General features: G+C 36.3%; 1 protein-coding gene across 6 annotated transcripts in view; it reads left to right on the top strand.

Moving 5' to 3' along the window:
* DOP1A (DOP1 leucine zipper like protein A) overlaps positions 1–18,205 on the top strand; it is a 70,287-nt gene that overhangs the window by 28,356 nt on the left and 23,726 nt on the right. For 3 of the 6 annotated variants that reach the window (XM_030034207.2, XM_030034213.2, XM_030034264.2), the window contains 8 exons: positions 2,691–2,805; positions 3,249–3,278; positions 3,678–3,911; positions 7,676–8,300; positions 11,363–11,637; positions 12,310–12,462; positions 16,368–16,468; positions 17,762–18,021. In XM_030034207.2, the coding sequence (XP_029890067.1) occupies positions 2,691–2,805; positions 3,249–3,278; positions 3,678–3,911; positions 7,676–8,300; positions 11,363–11,637; positions 12,310–12,462; positions 16,368–16,468; positions 17,762–18,021 (1,793 nt within the window). The remainder of the gene's footprint in view (positions 1–2,690; positions 2,806–3,248; positions 3,279–3,677; positions 3,912–7,675; positions 8,301–11,362; positions 11,638–12,309; positions 12,463–16,367; positions 16,469–17,761; positions 18,022–18,205) is intronic. The other 3 variants (XM_041121866.1, XM_041121859.1, XM_041121868.1) reach the window with 1 other exon arrangement.

The following is an 18,205-nucleotide window of genomic DNA, read 5'->3' as shown; positions in this document are numbered from 1 at the left end:
TGTGGCCAATTTCAATCAGATGTGATTCGTGGTATCAGCAACTTGAGTTCTCACGAACTCAGTGTCTGGATAAAATCAAAAGACAGAATTAGCACCTCTGCTGAAGGGAAAACTCCAGAGTGATCTCAAAGCTAGTTTGTTTTGTTCTGTCTGTCCAGTACAGGATTACTCATTGGGTGTCTAGCAAACCCATCAGCTTTACCAAGAGTGGCTAGTGGAATATGTTATCTTTTGCCCCGCTCTTTTAGGGAAGAAAAGCTGTGGGAGTCCTGTATGTAGCAAGGAGGACTACGGGAGGGAACATAGTAAATAAGCAAGAACTGAAAATATTAATGGGAGAGAGGGGGACCAAGGGACCACCAGAGAGCAGGTGTTACTGCTGTGGCAAGGGATAGATGATGTAGGGGTTTCAAATGAAATTTGTAGAAAATTTTTTTTCATTGCTTATGGAATAGCTTAATAACGTGTTAAGGTATTTGGACACTAACTTGTCTATGAGCCCACAGTGTGCTGTCATAAGTAAAGAAAACTGTGTCTTGGGCTGCATTAGGGGGAGCGTGGTCAGCATGTGAAAGGAAGTTATTTTTCCTTTCACTTAGCATTTCTAAGGTCACATGTGGAATATCATGTCTAGCTTTGGGCACCCTGCTTGGGGAGGAGTGTTGAGAAACGGAAGAGGCTCTAGTAGAGGACTGCTAAGATGGTCAGAGTCATAGGACACTGCATGGGAGTTTGAGGTAGGTGAGTTTGGTTTAGCCTGGCAAAGAGCGGGCTCCAATAGCAGCCTATGACTTTCTGAAAGGCATTTACAAAGTTGATACAGCTATACATTTGGTAATGGCTGATGGTAAGGACAGCAACAAGCGCCTCAGGGGTTCAGGTTGGGCTTTCGGAAAAGCTTTGCCGGGAACATAGTGGAACAGGTTACCCAGGAAGGCTGTGGAGCTTCCTTGGGAGATTTCCAGGACTCTGCTAGACAAAACTGTGGCTGAATTTATCTAGCGTTGTTAGTAGTCTTGCTCAGTATTAGAGGTTGGACTAGATGAAATCCTTTCCAACATGTCTGTGACTTAATTTTTGTGTATTGCACTGAATTGCTAAAGTAAAGAAAGCAGTCTACAACCAACTAACGAGCAGGTGAGAATTTCTCTACATATAAGTAGATGTTACTGTAAGCATGGATACCAGATTGCCTTATTAATAATAAATGGGATCTGGAGAATGTTTTTTCTGTTTTTTTTTTTCCTACATGAGCTGCTGTGTTATGTAAGTTATTGTCTTCCTGTTTAAAAAGATACACCATTAAGTGAAAACATAACCAGTTGATTTTAAACCATGAATTTGTAAGTTATCTTTATATCATCTAGTCTGATTGCTAAATCACATTTATTACTTTTAAAGCGATTCAGATATCCCTCTGAATTTGTCTTCGGCTTTTTCTTATTATTTTTACCCACTAAAAATTAAAAATAGGATTTCTTGTATCTAGTGTTTTCTACTGTGTAAGTGTTGCTCACTGCTATTGAGCCTTCTCTCAAAGCTATTTTTGATAAGGGCTCAGTGAGTTGAATTCAAGTCATCCTTTATGAGGTATTACAGTTGAACAAATCTGTGAGTAATTTATGAAATGGTAGGTCTTTCTGGGTAGGAGCACAGAATGTGAAAAAGAATTTGTGTTATGACTTACACAAAGGGACCATTTCACTGAACTGTAAAGCAGGCTGCTAGTTTTAAGAAGAAAATTATCTGTTATTAGAGAGATACAGTAACCCAGTGGAGGTATGGGTTAAGGAGAGTTCTACTTTTCAAACATAGGTTACTGACAGAATGCAATTTAAATATGATTTAAAAAATATTTTTAAAATCTTTTGATAAATACTTAATGTCACTGTTTCAGACTTGGTTTCTGTAATGCTTCTATTATTTCAAATAAATCCATTTTCCAGCCCTGGCATATATGTTCATGAACCCTTCCAAAAGAGAGGGAAAGGATTAGCATAACTAACTATTGCTGAAAATGTGACACTGCCCTCACCACCACCCCCAGCAGAATAAATGAATTGGAGAAACAAAATTTTATTCCTTTGTTCATATCCTTTGCTTGTAATATAGTCAGATTGCAACATGATTTCACAGGGGATTTGTGTTCTTACTTCACTCAGCACTAAAACTCATCAGATTATGAATTCTTGTCAATAGTAAACCAATGCAGTCAGCTGGAGTTGAAGCAGATGTTTAGAAGAGCTCGTTCTGTTTTCTTCTTGCACAGCTTTAAAGCTTCATGGGCCTTTTATTTCATTTTTGGTTGTCTTTATCTCAAGTGTTTAATGCCTTGGGTTTAGATCTCTTCAAAATTGCTGTGCTTCCAGTAACACTATCCCTTAATTCTATTATTGGTGCCCATGCTTATACTAGTAAATATTGCTGTATATGGTGGAGTCACAAATGCAATTTTTTGTAGCCTGAGTTTCCTTATTTTATGAATGAAGACTGGTTTACAGTGAAAGGCTGCTTGTTGCTTTTTCTGAAAGCATGCAATGGGCCAAATGAGCTACTTAACAATAAAATGAGATTGATTATTTGTTTGTGGGGATTATCCCTGATGTGTACAGCTTTGCATTAAGTTACAGAAACATTGTCGATGTGAGGGGGCGGGAAGAATATTGTAAAACCCTATTTGAATTTTGCAGGAGGACATTACATGCCAGACTTCAAACTGGGCCTGGAGGTGGTAGTGAGCAATCTGAGTTACCCCTGACAAATTTCTGCTTGTTAGTGGATTTTTTATTGGATATAGTTTCTTTGGTAAGAATTGCTTTATTCATTGCTAATACTGGGATTCTGTATATTTACAGTCTACAGAAATACTATAACTGCTTTATTAATTGTTTTTCCTGAAAATATATTGCCATAAATTGGTGGACACCTTTAGGACACATTTTGGTTTCGTTGTATGATTCTTGATAAATTGGTTGGATATAACCAAAGTGGGGTTTATGATGCTTATACCTGAAAATTTTTGTCTGTCCTCGATTTCTTTTCTCTAAAACTACACTGTATTTGTTACAAGTATAGTCTTTTGTAGTTTGATATGCTAGTTTAGGTACACAGCTTTCTTTTAAGGCTCCTTTAAATGTCATGGTAAGATGTATCTTCTTTTTCTGTTGGCATTGCTTAATGTAGCAAAGACTGTTGGAACTGTTTTCTATACCTGTCTTTCCTCAATTCTTTGCTTTCTCATTTCAAAGCCTACTAGAAGTATGAGAGTGCTGTGTCAGGTATGGCAATCAGCCTGTTTTCCCTTTAGTTCTTAACTTGTTTATCTTTCATTCTTAAGATTTTATATTAAGGTTATTAAAATAATAGTAGTAGCATTCTTTAGCCTTATTATGTTTTGTAATGTGTGTGCTGTGTAATGAACAAGATGTAAAATTCTGAAAAAGAGCTAAATATATTTCTATTTGTTGTTTACCCAACTGTAAAGTTAATTTTGTAAATATTTTGTAAGTAAAGCATGTTTTTCTTTTTCTTGGATATTAAGATATTAATTTTCCTTTTTCCATGTTCCACATGTTTAGAACACAGTTAAGCAAATGATAGGTAGCACTGTTATAGAAAATAACTTTCAGGGTGCGATCTGGTGTTACAATTAATGGGTTTTGCTATTACTTTGTTAGGAGACTTATATTGAAATACAGACAGAGCACTTGCCTCAGCTGTTGCTCAGGATGATTTCTGCGTTGACAAGCCATCTTCATACATTGCACTTGTCTGAGCTTACTGATTCTCTCAGACTCTGCTCGAAGATCCTTAGTAAGGTTCAACCTCCATTGCTATCTGCTGGTACAGATGGTATCCTGCAGCTTCCTAGTGGACACAGCAGCTCCATCAAAGAATGGGAAAATAAAAAGGTAAATAATTATGTTTTGCAGCATCTTGGAAAAATTCTTTTTCTGTGGAAAGGAAAAGTGGGCTTTCTACTTTTGTGCAGAACCACCTACAAGTCTTTGATTAGATTTAGTTTAATATACAACAATACATGTGAAACTTGGATCATCAAAAGAAATTATAGTTGTGCACTTCATTGTGGTAAAAGGTCTTGATTCTTAAGAGTTTTTATCTAGATTTAATATTATACATGTATAAATTGTATCAGAATCAGGGCCTGAGAATGAACTAATCAACTAAGGTTTGAAGTTGTAATGCACTTCAAGAGTCTTATGTAGAATAACTGGACTTGAAAGAATTCTCCATTTTGGTTACGTATCAGGCATATGTAAATTCTCCTCTCACCCAGTTTATGTGCATCAGATTAATACCAATCAGTTATTTTACTGTCACTGTTAAGTTCTTAGAATCATTTAATAAAGAAATAGAAGAAACAAACCATCCTGCAGCATTTTCTCTTTCTCTTTTACATTGTCTAGTTTGGTCTACGCAACCATGGCTCTGTAAGGTATAAGTGACATGCCTTGAAATCCTTGTTCTCCAGCTGAAGAAACTAGAGGAACATCATAGAATAATTTAGGTTGGAAGTGACAGTTGCAGGTCACTGCTCAAAGCAGGGCTGATTTCAAAGTTAGATTCTACTTTAAAGCTAGGTCAGGTCACTCAGCATCATATCCAGCTTAGTTTTGAGTATCTCCAAGGGTAAAAATTCCACAAGTTCTCTGTACAGCTTGTTTGCACTGTGTTATTTGATCAGAATTTCCATTGTTGCAGCTTGTGTTCGTTGCCTCTTGTTCTTTCACTGTGGATTTCTGAGCATGCCTCCATCTTTTTAACTATGTAATCGGAAGTCATAGACAGCAATAAAGACACCTTTTCCCCATGCACAGTTTAGCCTTCTTTTTCTTAAGACTGAACAAATCCAACTCTGAGCTTTCCTTTCATGTCGGGTGCTTCTATGGTGGCCCTCCACTGGACTCTACTCAGTACTTCAATGTTCGTTTTGTACTAATGAGTGCAAACTTGGACACAGTGTTCCAGATGTGGTCTTAAACCTGCTGAGCAGAGGGAACTGATCACTTCTCTTTACTTGCTGGCTATACTTTTGCTGATACGGTTCTGTATGTCATTGGCCTTCTTTACCAGTCCACTGCTGGCTCATGTTCATGTTGTCCATTAGGACTCCAACATCCTTTATGCAGGATCTTATCCTTAGTCTTTCTAGCCAGCTGATACCTGCCTGTTCTTGTTCTTTTGCTGCTTTTTTTTTTTTTTTTTTTTTAATAAAGCCTCTTTCTATTGAATGTTGCCCTTTGAACCTTCAATGGCCTTTTTCTTTCAATTACAGCTGACTCATATGTGGCCATGGCTTCTGTTAAGAGATAGAGTGACATTAATTACCATGGTTTTGATCTCTTTTACATTGTATTTTATAAGACAGGGTCACCCTTTAGGTCTTTCCAAGTTTTTTAGTATATATTAACACAGGATACAGTGAAAGCTGTCTCAAATTTTCATTTTCATTCTTACTCTATCTCTAGTAAAGCTAGATGCAATTCACCATTTATAATGGTGTCTCTGTTTTTATTCATGACAAAGTTATTCAGATTTTTAGATTATGCTCAAATTCTGTATTTAAGACAGCTAGTGATTAGGATGTCAGATAGCAAGGCAACTTCTGGGCTTGTTAGATCTCAGGCAACATCTGCCATCGCTGGTAAGATAGCTAGATGAGAAGTATGTGGACATGTTCTTTCCCTGCATTTACTCCCACTGATCCATGGATTTTGTTTAAGTTGTGTCCTGGTTTCAGCTGGGTTAGAGTTAATTTTCTTTCTAGTAGCTGGTACAGTGTTGTGTTTTGGGTTCAGGATGAGACGAATGTTGGTAACACTGATGTTTTCAGTTGTTGCCAAGTAATGTTTAGACTAAGTCAAGGATTTTTCAGCTTCTCTTGCCCAGCCAGCAAGAAGGCTGGAGGGACACAAGAAGTTGGGAGGGGACACAGCCAGGGCAGCTGACCCCAGCTGGCCAAAGGGGTATTCCATACCATGTGATGTCACATCTAGTATATAAACTGGGGGCAGTTGGTGGGGAGGGGATGGCTCAGGAACTAACTGGGCACCAGTTGGCAGGTGGTGAGCAATTGCATTGTGCATCACTTTTTTTTGTATATTTCAATCCTTTTATTATTATTGTCATTTTATTATTGTTGTTATTATAATTATTAGTTTCTTCCTTTCTGTTCTACTAAACTGTTCTTACCTCAACCCATGAGTTTTACCTTTTTCCTTCTGATTTTCTCCCCCATCCCACTGGGTGGAGGGGGTGTGAGTGAGCGGCTGTGTGGTGCTTAGTTACTGGCTGGGGTTAAACCACGACAAGTTGTTTCTCATTCTCACCAGGACGCAGAGACTGTGCTACCAGTTACCAACAAGACTACAGGGGGTTAGAGCAGCCCAGAAAGCCACTATGGGTTCTTTTTGAATAGAAATCATTCATTAGATTTGTGCATATTCTGAACTGATAAGGAATTAAGGCACACAATGAGTCATGAAGAACTGTTGTTGCTGGAACAACCATTCTTTCTTGTTTCTAGGAGATGTTTTGTTTTTTTTCTTTCTAGTTGCAAATAGTTAGTAGTTTTTAAATGAAAGTTTATTTCTTCTTTTATAATTATAACTTTGTATTTGAAAGAAATCCTCAACTTCCAAATCTCAGGATTGGTATATAAGAAGAAAGATGCTAGTTAAAGTTGTACCATATATACATCTATGAATTAAGATTCCATCCACATTTAGTAGACAATTTCTTAAGTCAAAGAGCATAAATTTTATTGAGAAATTGAGCTGGCTTTATTAGTATAAATGTGGAAGTGCGAAAAATGTTTTTAGATTATGAAAGATTTTATTCTTCATTTATTGCTCCACAGTTTACTTCAAGGTGTTTTGACAACTTACAGTTGTAACATTAAATGACACTGATCCTGCCTTCCTAATGAGACAAAACTTTAATAGTTGTGGTTCTTCTATTAGTAGTATATCTAGATAGTTATTAGGTTAAAATAATTTAATGTGGTTATTTACTTGTACAGTGGGAACTTCAAAAGTGTGATCAGAGAAGTGTATACTTTTTCCTATTCTCTCAAGTATTCCTGTTCTTGGCTGACATCTTCTTTTTGTCTCCTTTGCCTGCAGGCATTTTTTACTCCTTTATGACTGCAGCAGTTTCTGATTAACAGATAAATATCTAGTCCTTTTTTAGAACATGCTAAAATCTAAAGTATTAAAAGAATCTTGCTAGCTTAAAGTGACCATAAGCAACATAGTTCAATGTCCTGCTTCCTGCTGGAAGTGAGGGGTTTTCTTTGATGTATGAATATTTTAGTTTATGGTGCTGTATAAATTAATAATACCTGTGCCTATGCATTTCATCATTCTTTCATAAAAAATAGACATGATTATGATATGAAGAAAATGTTAAAAGCAGTAATATTTTAAGTATTTTACTTGATAAACAATGCTTTTTTTTTTTTTTTTTTAAGTTAGCTTTGTCTGGCAAGCTTACTGAAACACCAAACATAATTTTGCATAAAATATATTTATATGAATAGATTTAAAACTGTGGAATAAAATTGTTACTTTCAAATGGAGAAGCAAATAAATATTTTCTCTCTAGAACCTGAATAACCCATTTTGAACAATCATTAAACTTTTATCTCACTCAGGTGCCGTCAGTCTCACTTGAAAATCCTAATGAAGTGTTTGAAGATGGTGAAAATCCTCCAAGCAGTCGATCATCAGAAAGTGGGTTCACTGAGTTTGTACAATACCAGGCAGATACAACTGATGACATTGATAGAGCACTGAATGAAGGTCACAGTGCACCAGGCATTCCTATTATTGGTAGCACATCCTCAGAGACCGAGACAGCATCAACTGTAGGATCTGAGGAAACCATTGTACAGCCTCCTTCCATGATGACACAGGGGACAGCAACTCGAAGTGGGAAAACGATCCAAAAGACTGCAATGCAGTGCTGTTTGGAGTATGTCCAGCAGTTTTTAACCAGATTTATCAACCTGTATATCATTCAGAGTAACTCCTTGTCTCAGCCCTTAGGGGCAGAGCTTCCAGTAGACCCCACTAGAGAGCAAGGACAGACCACAAAATGGGACAGAGAATCACAAGTTGATGCTAAGGTGAAGAAAACAAACAAGAAAAAAACACCGAAAGAATACCTTCCTGCCTTCATTGCTGCTTGTCAGCTGTATCTTGAATGTTCAAGCTTTCCTGTTTACATTGCTGAAGGAAACCGTACTTCGGAATTACATCCTGGGAAGCCTGAAGTTGGTAAGCTGCACTCTTCTTTGTTGTTTGCTTTTAAAATATTAATATTTTTTTTTCCCCCAAAAAAATTATAAGTAATTGTATTCATGCTTTGTGTGTGTTACTGTTTGCTGTTGCTCTCAGAAATGCAAGTTTCCTTCTGTATCAATTGGTTTGCTTTTTGGAAACTAAACTACTTTCTCATAGATTTTAAGAATATTGCTGGCATGGGATTTGACACTAATTAATATTGGGGTGACAAATATAAATTATGCAAACTGAACCTTGAGAGTAGAATCTAAATTTTCAGATGTTCCTTTTTACTGTGTGGATCCAAAATGTTTTCTTTGTCATATTTTGTAATAGCCACACCTGACATCAAGTATGTTTTTAGCTTCATTTTAGCAATTTTGGATTGATGTGCACACAGATCACTTTGTGCAATACATGGATATTATAAACTGCTGTCCAATAAAAATCATACCAGATAAGAAATTAATTCATTTTACTCTGCTCCTATTAAAGGAACAGCTCTTGCAAACAATTCATCTAGCTACAGTTGCATTAGAAAACAAAATAAAAATGGTGGGGTTTGTGAAGTGTGAAGATACAGATACAGAAATGTGCTTAAAATGTTGACAGTTCTGGATTACTGTAAAATGTGACATTTTAGGTGGACATTCCTTTTTACAGTTTGTAAAGTCTTCAATTTACAGTTCTAATTTTGGTTCCACTGCTGGTCTGTAGCTTCAGAGTTGCTGCCTTAAAATGGTATCATGGTAGATATGCTTGGAGCATGCAAGCAATAGTTATAATAATTTTGGCTACTGCCAGTTGTCTTCTGTGATTTTATTTTTTCTAGGAAACTTCATGCATGGTTGCAGTTTTTTGTTCTTATCCACAACTTTCAAAATCTATTGAAAGGGTAGGTGGTAGGCACTGCTTGGAGATGAATAGTTTTTTGGCTTTTGGACACAAGCAAGTTGATTTAACATGACTACTGCTTCTATTCCTGTAGTCTTTAAGATATGTTGTATATGTCTTCATTATACAGCCAGGAGCAGAGCTGACTTTGTGACATCCAGACATATCAAATATTTATGTCAGTTGAAGGCAACTTGGTTACAGCTGTTTATTGATTAAGGCTATTGCAATGCTAAAGGGGTGCTACCTTTTGTAAAAGATCTAGCACAGGATATTTGTCTTCTATAGCATGACCCTGAAAAATATGGGGTGTTTAATTTATTTATTTATTTTTTCCAAATACTAGCAGCCTACAAATGAGTCTTGTGGCAGAAGACTAAAAATGCTTAAAAAAATCAGCTGCTTGCTTATAGCTGTGGATATAGCACTTTTGATTATTGCTGCCTTGTAAACTCTAAAGTAGAAAGCCTGTAGAGCTTAAATAGTATGTGCCTCATATGAAGGCAGTGATTCTAGGAATCCTTTCCACTTTGTTAAATGTCTTGGATTTGCATTTCTTGTTCATCATCTGGACCTTCCCATTTGTAGTGTTGCATTCGCAGTCAATTAAACAGTGTGACTTTGAGGAATAAGCATAAATTATAGGTGGTTTAAATCAATGGGAAGGATTTTGTTTCGTATGTAAACATCTGTTATACGGAATGGCAGGGTGGACAGGAATAGTGTTGGGAATGGGGCTGCATAACACTCCCAGGAGCCCTGCTTCCTGTAACCGAGAATGCCAGCGGAACAGAGAATGGAGAATGGGAGAAGGTAGTTACCATAATTCGCACACCAGCATTTTCTTCATCTTTTGATATATTTTTCTACTGCAGAAGAGGCTGTTGTTATTGAAGGGTTTCTAAATTTGGAACATGTTTTTGATGGGTTGCATTAGTGATGTGACCAATTGCCTTTAATCAATGGGGAGAGTCATCAGTCTGTTTATTTGAAGGAGACCAAATTAATCTGATGTTGATAGAACATAATTGTGCTTAAATTTTGCTGCACGCTTAATTTCTCAGATAAAGGTGTGGTATTTTTAATTGAAGAAATTAAAAAGGGAACTGAGTCAAGCTCAGAATAATGTTTATATCTGTAAACTCTGGAACATTATGTGGAATTGTTAGGTATATTTAGGCTCTAATTTACATTGCAAAATTAACTATTATGGATATAAATTAGAAATTGTGTCATCCTTCTCTTAATTCTAAACAGATGCTGTATTTATGCCCATTAAATAACACTTCTGCACTTGTGTCTGATTCTAGAAGCATTTACCTGTTTTAGGAACACGATCAGTAGGGTCCTTTTGAAGTTTTATGAAAAATTACTTTGGTACCTCTAAAATAAAAGAGTGCGTTATTCACTTGGGGAGTTGACTGTGAACTTCAGAGAAAGATGCTTGCATTATCAGGCCAGTGTATGGTATTAAGTGAGGGGGTGGCAAGAAGAGGAAAACAACTCCCTACAGTGAAAGCAGAGTATGATCTAATAGGATCAAGTTTCTTCCACCCAAAACATCACTTTTCACAGATACTTTTACTTTTAAAGTGTTGCCAGGAAAACCTCTATTTTTTTTTTTTTTTTTTGGTCAGTTTAAACTTAGCTTAGATATATAAATAATATATGTAAATAATTCTGTATGTATATTATAATATCTATATAACATATATAATATTGTTACATATATATAAAATACTACAGAATTATTCCAGACTACAAACTACAATGTTAAGATTTGATTGCTGGTCAAGAATCTCCTGAAGAAGGAAAGTGAATGAAAGGATGTGCAAACTACTAAAAGTCCAGTTTTGTCTAAAACATGAAATTGCATGGATGCATTTCCATAAAACTTATTTTTCTCTTGTTCAAATTTTCCTATTTATTTTTGCTTACTAAATGTTTGAAGTGATACAGTATTGCATTCTTAATTAGATTACAGACAGAGATACATCAAGAAGTATCTTTCTCCTGCATACATTTTCCTAAACCCATACAATGGGCAGGTTGAAATGTGAAAGAAAAAGGACAATTGTGTATATGGTTATGAGATATAAGAGGAAAAATACATAATATTTAAAACTGTTAAATGAATGTATAATCTGTGATTTTTATTTCAGACTGTGAACAAGTACAGCCTCCACTGTGGCTACAGACTTTAATGAATGCTTGCAAACAAGCAAGCGATTTCAGTGTTCAGGGTGTTACTATTTCCCTTGTGATGGACTTGGTTGGATTGACTCAATCAGTTGCTCTTGTCACTGGAGAAAATCTGAACAGTGTGGAAACTGCTCAGCCTCTTAGCCCTAACCAAGGAAGAGTGGCTGTGGTCATCAGACCTCCTCTTACTCAAGGCAATCTGAGATATATGGCTGAAAAGACAGATTTCTTCAAGGTATAATGCAGTATCTCATTGCTGTTTTCTTTATAGACTTCTTTTCCTGGCTTGTAAAGACTGACGGTCTTGGCCACTTACCATCCTTGGTATGGTAAACCAAATTTTCTTGCTGAGCATTTTGATAACAGTTGTAACCTGTGTCAGACTCTAAATGAAAATACATAGTAAGTTTTCCCACTGTGATTGTCTTACTGCTCGGGTGAAAATCCTTGTTTGAATGAATATTTTTAAAATATAAATAAAACCTGATTAAATAGCATCATTAATTAGCAAAGGTATGAAACTGAGATGTGCGTAGTGTAGGACTCTGGTAAAACACAATCTCTGCATTTGTGTGATTTATGTAAGACACCATTTACAAAAGATAATCATCAGCAGGGTATATTACATAGTTAATTATATTTCAATGAAAATTTATTTCTGGAGGTTCCTGTGAGTTCTGACTCCTAACAGGAATTTTTAATGTAGTAAGTTATTGCAGTACTTCAAACAGTTTCTTATGTTCTTATGAACAAAAAAGAATAGTTTTATAGATTGCCTGCTGGTCATAATGTGTCATCAGATGTAATGTCTCTCATCATTGCATAGAGCTCAATGTAGTCTAAAGCAAAACAAGGCACGATACTCATTCACTTGTGTCTCTTGCAACTTTTATTTCCATGTACAAAGCATATAGCTTTAACACTTTGGGACCAGTTGGGTGATGGAACTCCTCAGCATCATCAGAAGAGTGTGGAGCTCTTCTACCAGCTGCACAACCTCGTTCCATCTTCTAGCATTTGTGAAGATGTTATTAGTCAGCAGCTGACTCACAGAGACAAGGCAAGTTGTTGATGTATTTACTGAAAGTTGGGATAAGTATATAACTATAGAAGTATACTTAGAAAAAGGACGTGGTGCCTCAGAGGAGGGCATAAATAACTTCGATATTGAAAAAATGTTGCCTTACGTTGATTGTTTCAAACATTAAAAATACTCTTTTCTTTTACTTGCATGCAGAACATCAGATTTGTCCACCCTCTGACACTGCCACCCTTTTTCCTATATTCCCACTCACAGGAAACCTTAACCTTATGTCTGTAGTAGTTGAGCCCTGTTTTCATGATGTTTTGGTGTTTCACAAACCTATGAAAAGTGTTTGTAATGGTAGTAATTGAATACAGATTTTTTAGATTCCATTCCAATTGTCGTAACCGCTCTTCTTTCCCTGTACAGCTCCATCAAATTTAAGCACGCTTTGTTTTCCTGTGTCCTAACCAACTGTGGTTCAGTCCTCTGGTGTGCTCCCTCCTACTTCATCTAATTCTTGCATATTCTCTAATAACCTGTCCTAATATAGCATCTAGACTTTCTGCTTCCTTTCCTCCATAAACTTGGAGAAGGAGCAACAGCCATGTTATTGTCATCACCATGTCTCTGCTTTTCTTGATAGTGGGGTTGGATTGTTTCTTTAAGAGAGTCATGTGTGGTCCCTTTTATCTTTCTATCCTTTTGCTTTCTCTTTTCTCTCTCTCTCAGTTGTGGTGTCCTTACTGCCTTTCTCTTTGTGTCACCACCTTCTTTTTACAGTTTGAGATCTGTTTTCAATTCCTTTCCCTTTTGGTGAGACACAACCTTACGAGTCCGCTGTATTTGATATTATTAATTTGCTTCTTCAGCCTTAATTCCCCTTCTCTTTTAAGCAGCAATGAATTGTGTTTTGTTTGGTGTTTTGTTGTTTTTTTTTTTTTCCTTTCTGACAATTTTTATATGTTATTTGATTCTGGCTCTTTTTGTAAGAGTTAATGTAAATATAAGACAAACGAGTGGCTTGTAATTGATAAGATTTGATTTTATTTCCAGGTCTCAAGAGCTGTGCTGTATATTTCTAAGCTCCATCGTCTGACACTTGTCTTGGTTAATTGTTTCTAGATAAAGCATTTCTGTGAGATTATTTTCCCCTGTTGGGAAGCGGAGGAATTGCAGTCACTAGATACTTCTGATGAAGAGGCTTCTGTACAATTCTTCTCCAGTCTCATGTGGCCTTTCTCTAGCTATTTGTTGTTAAGATTTGAATTCTGACTGTTTCTGCCATGTCTGCCAGTTCTAGAGGGCAACTACTAAACTGCTCTAACAGTAATTGCCAGTTTTCTGTGCATCTCTGTGGGAAATGTGCTTGCCTATCTGCTCTGACTGACATGGCAGCTGGGTTGCGAGCTGTCTGTGCATTTCTTTGCAGTATGTTGCTGAAGCTACTCTTTTCTTGAAGGTCTTTACTTTCCATTGCCATCTCATGTCAAAAGCCATGGACTATAGTTTGAGCAGAACCTCTTGAGTGATCAGAGAGCTGCTCCTTTGCCTCTGATAACGCTGTTTGGTTTCTTGTTATTACTTTGTCACTTGTGCTGTCTCCTGTTCTGCTGCCACAGGTTATAATGTTTGCTCATGACCCAGCTTGGTGGATTTCTCCCATTCTTTATTGTTGCTCAAAGGTCTCTTATCTCACTGCTGGCTGTTTTTTAGAAGTGATCTTGGCTATCCTATTAATTACTTCTGTTTTGCTATCGGTTTAGCTCATGCAAGTAAAGTAATATTTTCAAAATCTTTTGAAGCTGGCAGATATTCAGATTGTTGACAAACAGTGTTTCTTTTAGGTCTGTGATGAGCCCCTGTAGTTTCATGCTAGACAAAGGAGGCTTTTCAGCATTCAGCAACCAATATATGTAGGAGAATTCATCTCTTATCAAAAGTTATGCTCTGGTTCCCTATATATAAAGCACATGCTTAGCTTTTTACTATTGTTAGTAGGAGTTCTACTTGTCATGACAGGTACGCTATTTTTCTTTTTTTTTTTTTTTTCTCCCCTAGAAATTTGTTTCAGATAGAGGCTGTTGATTTGACATTTGAGTTGAGGCCTTTGTAGTGCTTTAAATCTTAGATATATGAACTGTTTTCACAGGCCCAACAGAATGAATGATAGGGAATTAGGGAATTACTTGCTTACACGCTCTGGCAACTGATGGTTGTGTGACTTTGGAGGCAGTTACCTTTTTGTGTTTCTACCAGAGAGTAACCAGGTCAACAAAAGTGAATGTGAGCCAGTCTGTCAACTACTGCAGTTTACAGCTTGGCATATTGATAAAACTGCCGATGATTTATATTTTCACTTATTAGGCTGGTCTGTGAACTGCTGTGACTGTGGATGTGGTGCTCACTCATTTCTGCCAACCTTACTGTGAAAACAGTAATTTCTTACATCTTCCCAGCATAGATTGCAAGGGCTTACATGAACTTATCTCTGTGTTTTTAGAATTGGTGTTTTCACTTTTTATTCAGCAGGTGTTAGTGAATTGTTTTGTGTAACTGTATATATTTTGCAGCAGTGTTGTGGTTTTTTTTTTCCTGTGAGAAGCATATTTTTGTTAAATACATGTGATGCTTGCTTTACTTTCCAGAATGCTGCTGTTTCTCTTGGTTGTTTTTTTTACTTTACGGCTGATGTGATCTGTCTTGTGTCTTTTCTGTAATTTTTGGTTTTTATAGCTTTTACTTAAAATTTTCATTATTGTGGCAGATATTGGTTGTATTAGCTGTTGCAAAGCTTCTTAAGCTGTATATTGTAAATTAAGTCTGGAAGTATGCCAGATTGTCACAGGGGTATTAACAGTCTTTAGTGTGGTCTCATTTTGATTAGAGGTAAATACACCTACTGTTCATTCCCTATAAGCATATATTTTAAGAACAAACAAGTGAAAAATCTTCATCCTCTTGTCTTTGCTCATCATCAAGTAATTTAGTTTAAGCCCTGATTGTATTTGAAAGTAATTTTGATGTTTTATTCAGTATAATCGTCCTGATTGCTGTGCTTTGTTTGCTCACCCCTACAACTGCTTAGTAGCTCCCTTGTCTCTTGGGTGAAGCTGTTTTTAGTATATGTACCCATGTATTCATATCATAGCATGGCATTTACTATAGTTTACAGCCTTGCTGGAATAACTCTTTGCCTTGATCAGCCACAGGAAAGAGATGAAGGCATAAACATTGTTACTTTAATACCATTTTCACCATTAAATATTCTGCATATTATTACTAGTCATTAGAAGTCCTTTGGGCAGTAAGCATGTCCTATTTGTCTAAATAAAACTCAAAGTTCCAGAGCTAAATTTGGCATGTTAGTGATGAACTCTATCTACATTGTATCTAGTTAGAAAATTCTTAAGTCTTTTTCTAGCCAACTTATTTTCACTCCCTTATTTCCATGGATACTGTGTTTAATCCCATCATTCCAGACACCATCTCTAAAAATTTCTCTTCTTTCTCTGCCTCTTCTCTCTGCCTCTGTATGCTTGCATGTTTCTTCCTGCTTTCTCTTCATGATCTGTTCTAGTGCCTTGAAACATATAAATAAAATCACTGAAAACAGAGCTGTGCAACTTGTGAGAGTAAAATAAGTATTGTTCAAGCTATCACATTAAGTATTTAAAACTTTTTCAAGCTGAACTTTGAAACTAAGGCGGCCAAGATCAAGATGGGGGAGAATCCTTTCATGCTACTAAATTGTTCAGAGACCTATTGTTGCCTATTAGTGGTTTTAATGTTAGAAAATAGCAATTGAACACATAGTCAAAAAAGTTAATTTTAATAATTTCATTATATCTTTTAAGCTGCTGTATACCTCTTTTTTTTTTTCCAGTTCTTATCAGAGGCTGTTATATTCTGATAGATCTAACTTATAATTTGGTCCACAGAAAGTAAGAATGGAAGCTCATGCAAAGTTTGCAGTGCTATGGCATCTCACCCGTGACCTTCATATTAACAAGTCATCTTCCTTTGGCCGTACCTTTGACAGGTTGGTGATTGCAAGCATGATTCAGTTGAAGTAATTTTACTTCAAAATCTTTAACTACATTATATTCGCACCATAGTGTTTAGAAATTGGAGAAATACAGTGTAACTGTGAGAGCAAGGAAGGAGGGCAAGAAATGAATTCATGTTAGACAAAATTGTTTTCACAATGATGATTACATAAACTGTAAATTTTTCTGGTAGCTGTAAAGAGTAGGACAGGAATGGTCACATGATTCATTGACGATCACTGTGGTTAAAATATTTGTGTATATTGAACATAGTATCTGAGTTCTTGCTGTGATTTGGTAAAATCAAAAGCAGGAGGGAGAAGTCAACCCAGAAGTGAATTATGTGAAAATGGGAAGTAACAGTAAAGCTAAGAAAACTTAAGATCAAAATTGCAAGTAAGGACTAAGATTTGAAAGTTTTTTTGTTTAATCTGTGTGTTTTGTGTAAGATGTCATTTATGGCAAGCAGCAGAGGATTTCTGTTTTGCGTTCTGGTATCAGACTGCCTTCTTAGAAAAACTGAATGATCCAGACTCTGAACTAGTCTTGTCTTCCTCAGCTAGCACAAATGTTGTGGAAAAGTGCTTATTTAAATTTCCTACGGTATACTTAGCTGTAGGAAGCAGAGTAAAAAGGTTGTTATTTCTTCAGCTTGATACTGTCACTCATTGCAAAAGTGGTGATAAATTCTGTACATACAGCTAAGAGTTTATGAACGTGTTCTACTGGAGGATGTAAGACAGTTGGTAAAATGCAGAGTCCAATATATATATTGTTTTTCCCCACATCTGGAAAGGATTCTAAAAGCTAAAACTATTAAAAGAAGAAAATAATGACAGTAGGAAGTGCTGAATTGTCAAGTATATTTGTCCTCTCCATTCTTGAAGAAAAGATCTTTGAATGTTTCCTTCTCTTTTCCATGCATTTGTGTGAATTGGCTTTTAAAGTTTTATCTTTTTGTACTGCACTAGCACTTAGTAGGCAACCAAAGCCTGTTATGCTAGTAGCTATACAAATACTTGAACTGACTATACAACTGCTACTACTAGAGCAGCTATCTTAACTGACTTTATTACTAGCTCTTCCTGGCCATTTCTTCATTAGGCTAGACTGAAATATAAAACTTCAGGTTGCAAAGTCTGGATTCCAGAGAAAATACTGGTTTATATGGAGAAGACACTGGAGTATGTACTGACATGTTGAAATTTATTATATACCAGATTAAAATGGGATATTCTGTAAGTAGAGTAGAATTTGTGTTAGGCTCATTCTTCTTTCTATTCTAGATCTTTGTTTATCATGCTGGACAGTCTTAATAGCTTGGATGGTTCTACATGGTCAGTGGGACAAGCCTGGTTAAATCAAGTGCTTCAAAGACATGATATTGCAAGAGTTCTTGAACCTTTGCTCCTACTGCTTCTCCATCCAAAAACTCAGCGAGTTTCTGTTCAGCGAGTACAGGCTGAATGTTACTGGACTAAATCTCCTTATCACCCTGAAGAAGAAAATGAAAAGCACTTTATGCAGAAGTTTAGCTGTGCTGATGGTATGTACACATTTAATTTCTTTATTTGTTATTTGCATGCAACATGAAAAAATGTAGTAGAAATTTTTGAGGGTAACTCGCAAAACAAAGCGCTGGAATAGCTACTGCTTGTATGTGAATTTCTGCATGTTTTTTCTAGTTTAAGTTTGGGTGTCCCAAGTATCGTTGAAGTTTTGTTGCTCTC

Source organism: Aquila chrysaetos, chromosome 2 (genome assembly GCF_900496995.4).
Source record: "Aquila chrysaetos chrysaetos chromosome 2, bAquChr1.4, whole genome shotgun sequence".
Taxonomy (NCBI): Eukaryota; Metazoa; Chordata; class Aves; order Accipitriformes; family Accipitridae; genus Aquila; species Aquila chrysaetos.
The sequence above is the reverse complement of the archived record's forward strand: the minus strand, read 5'-3'. Positions and strand labels throughout refer to the sequence as shown.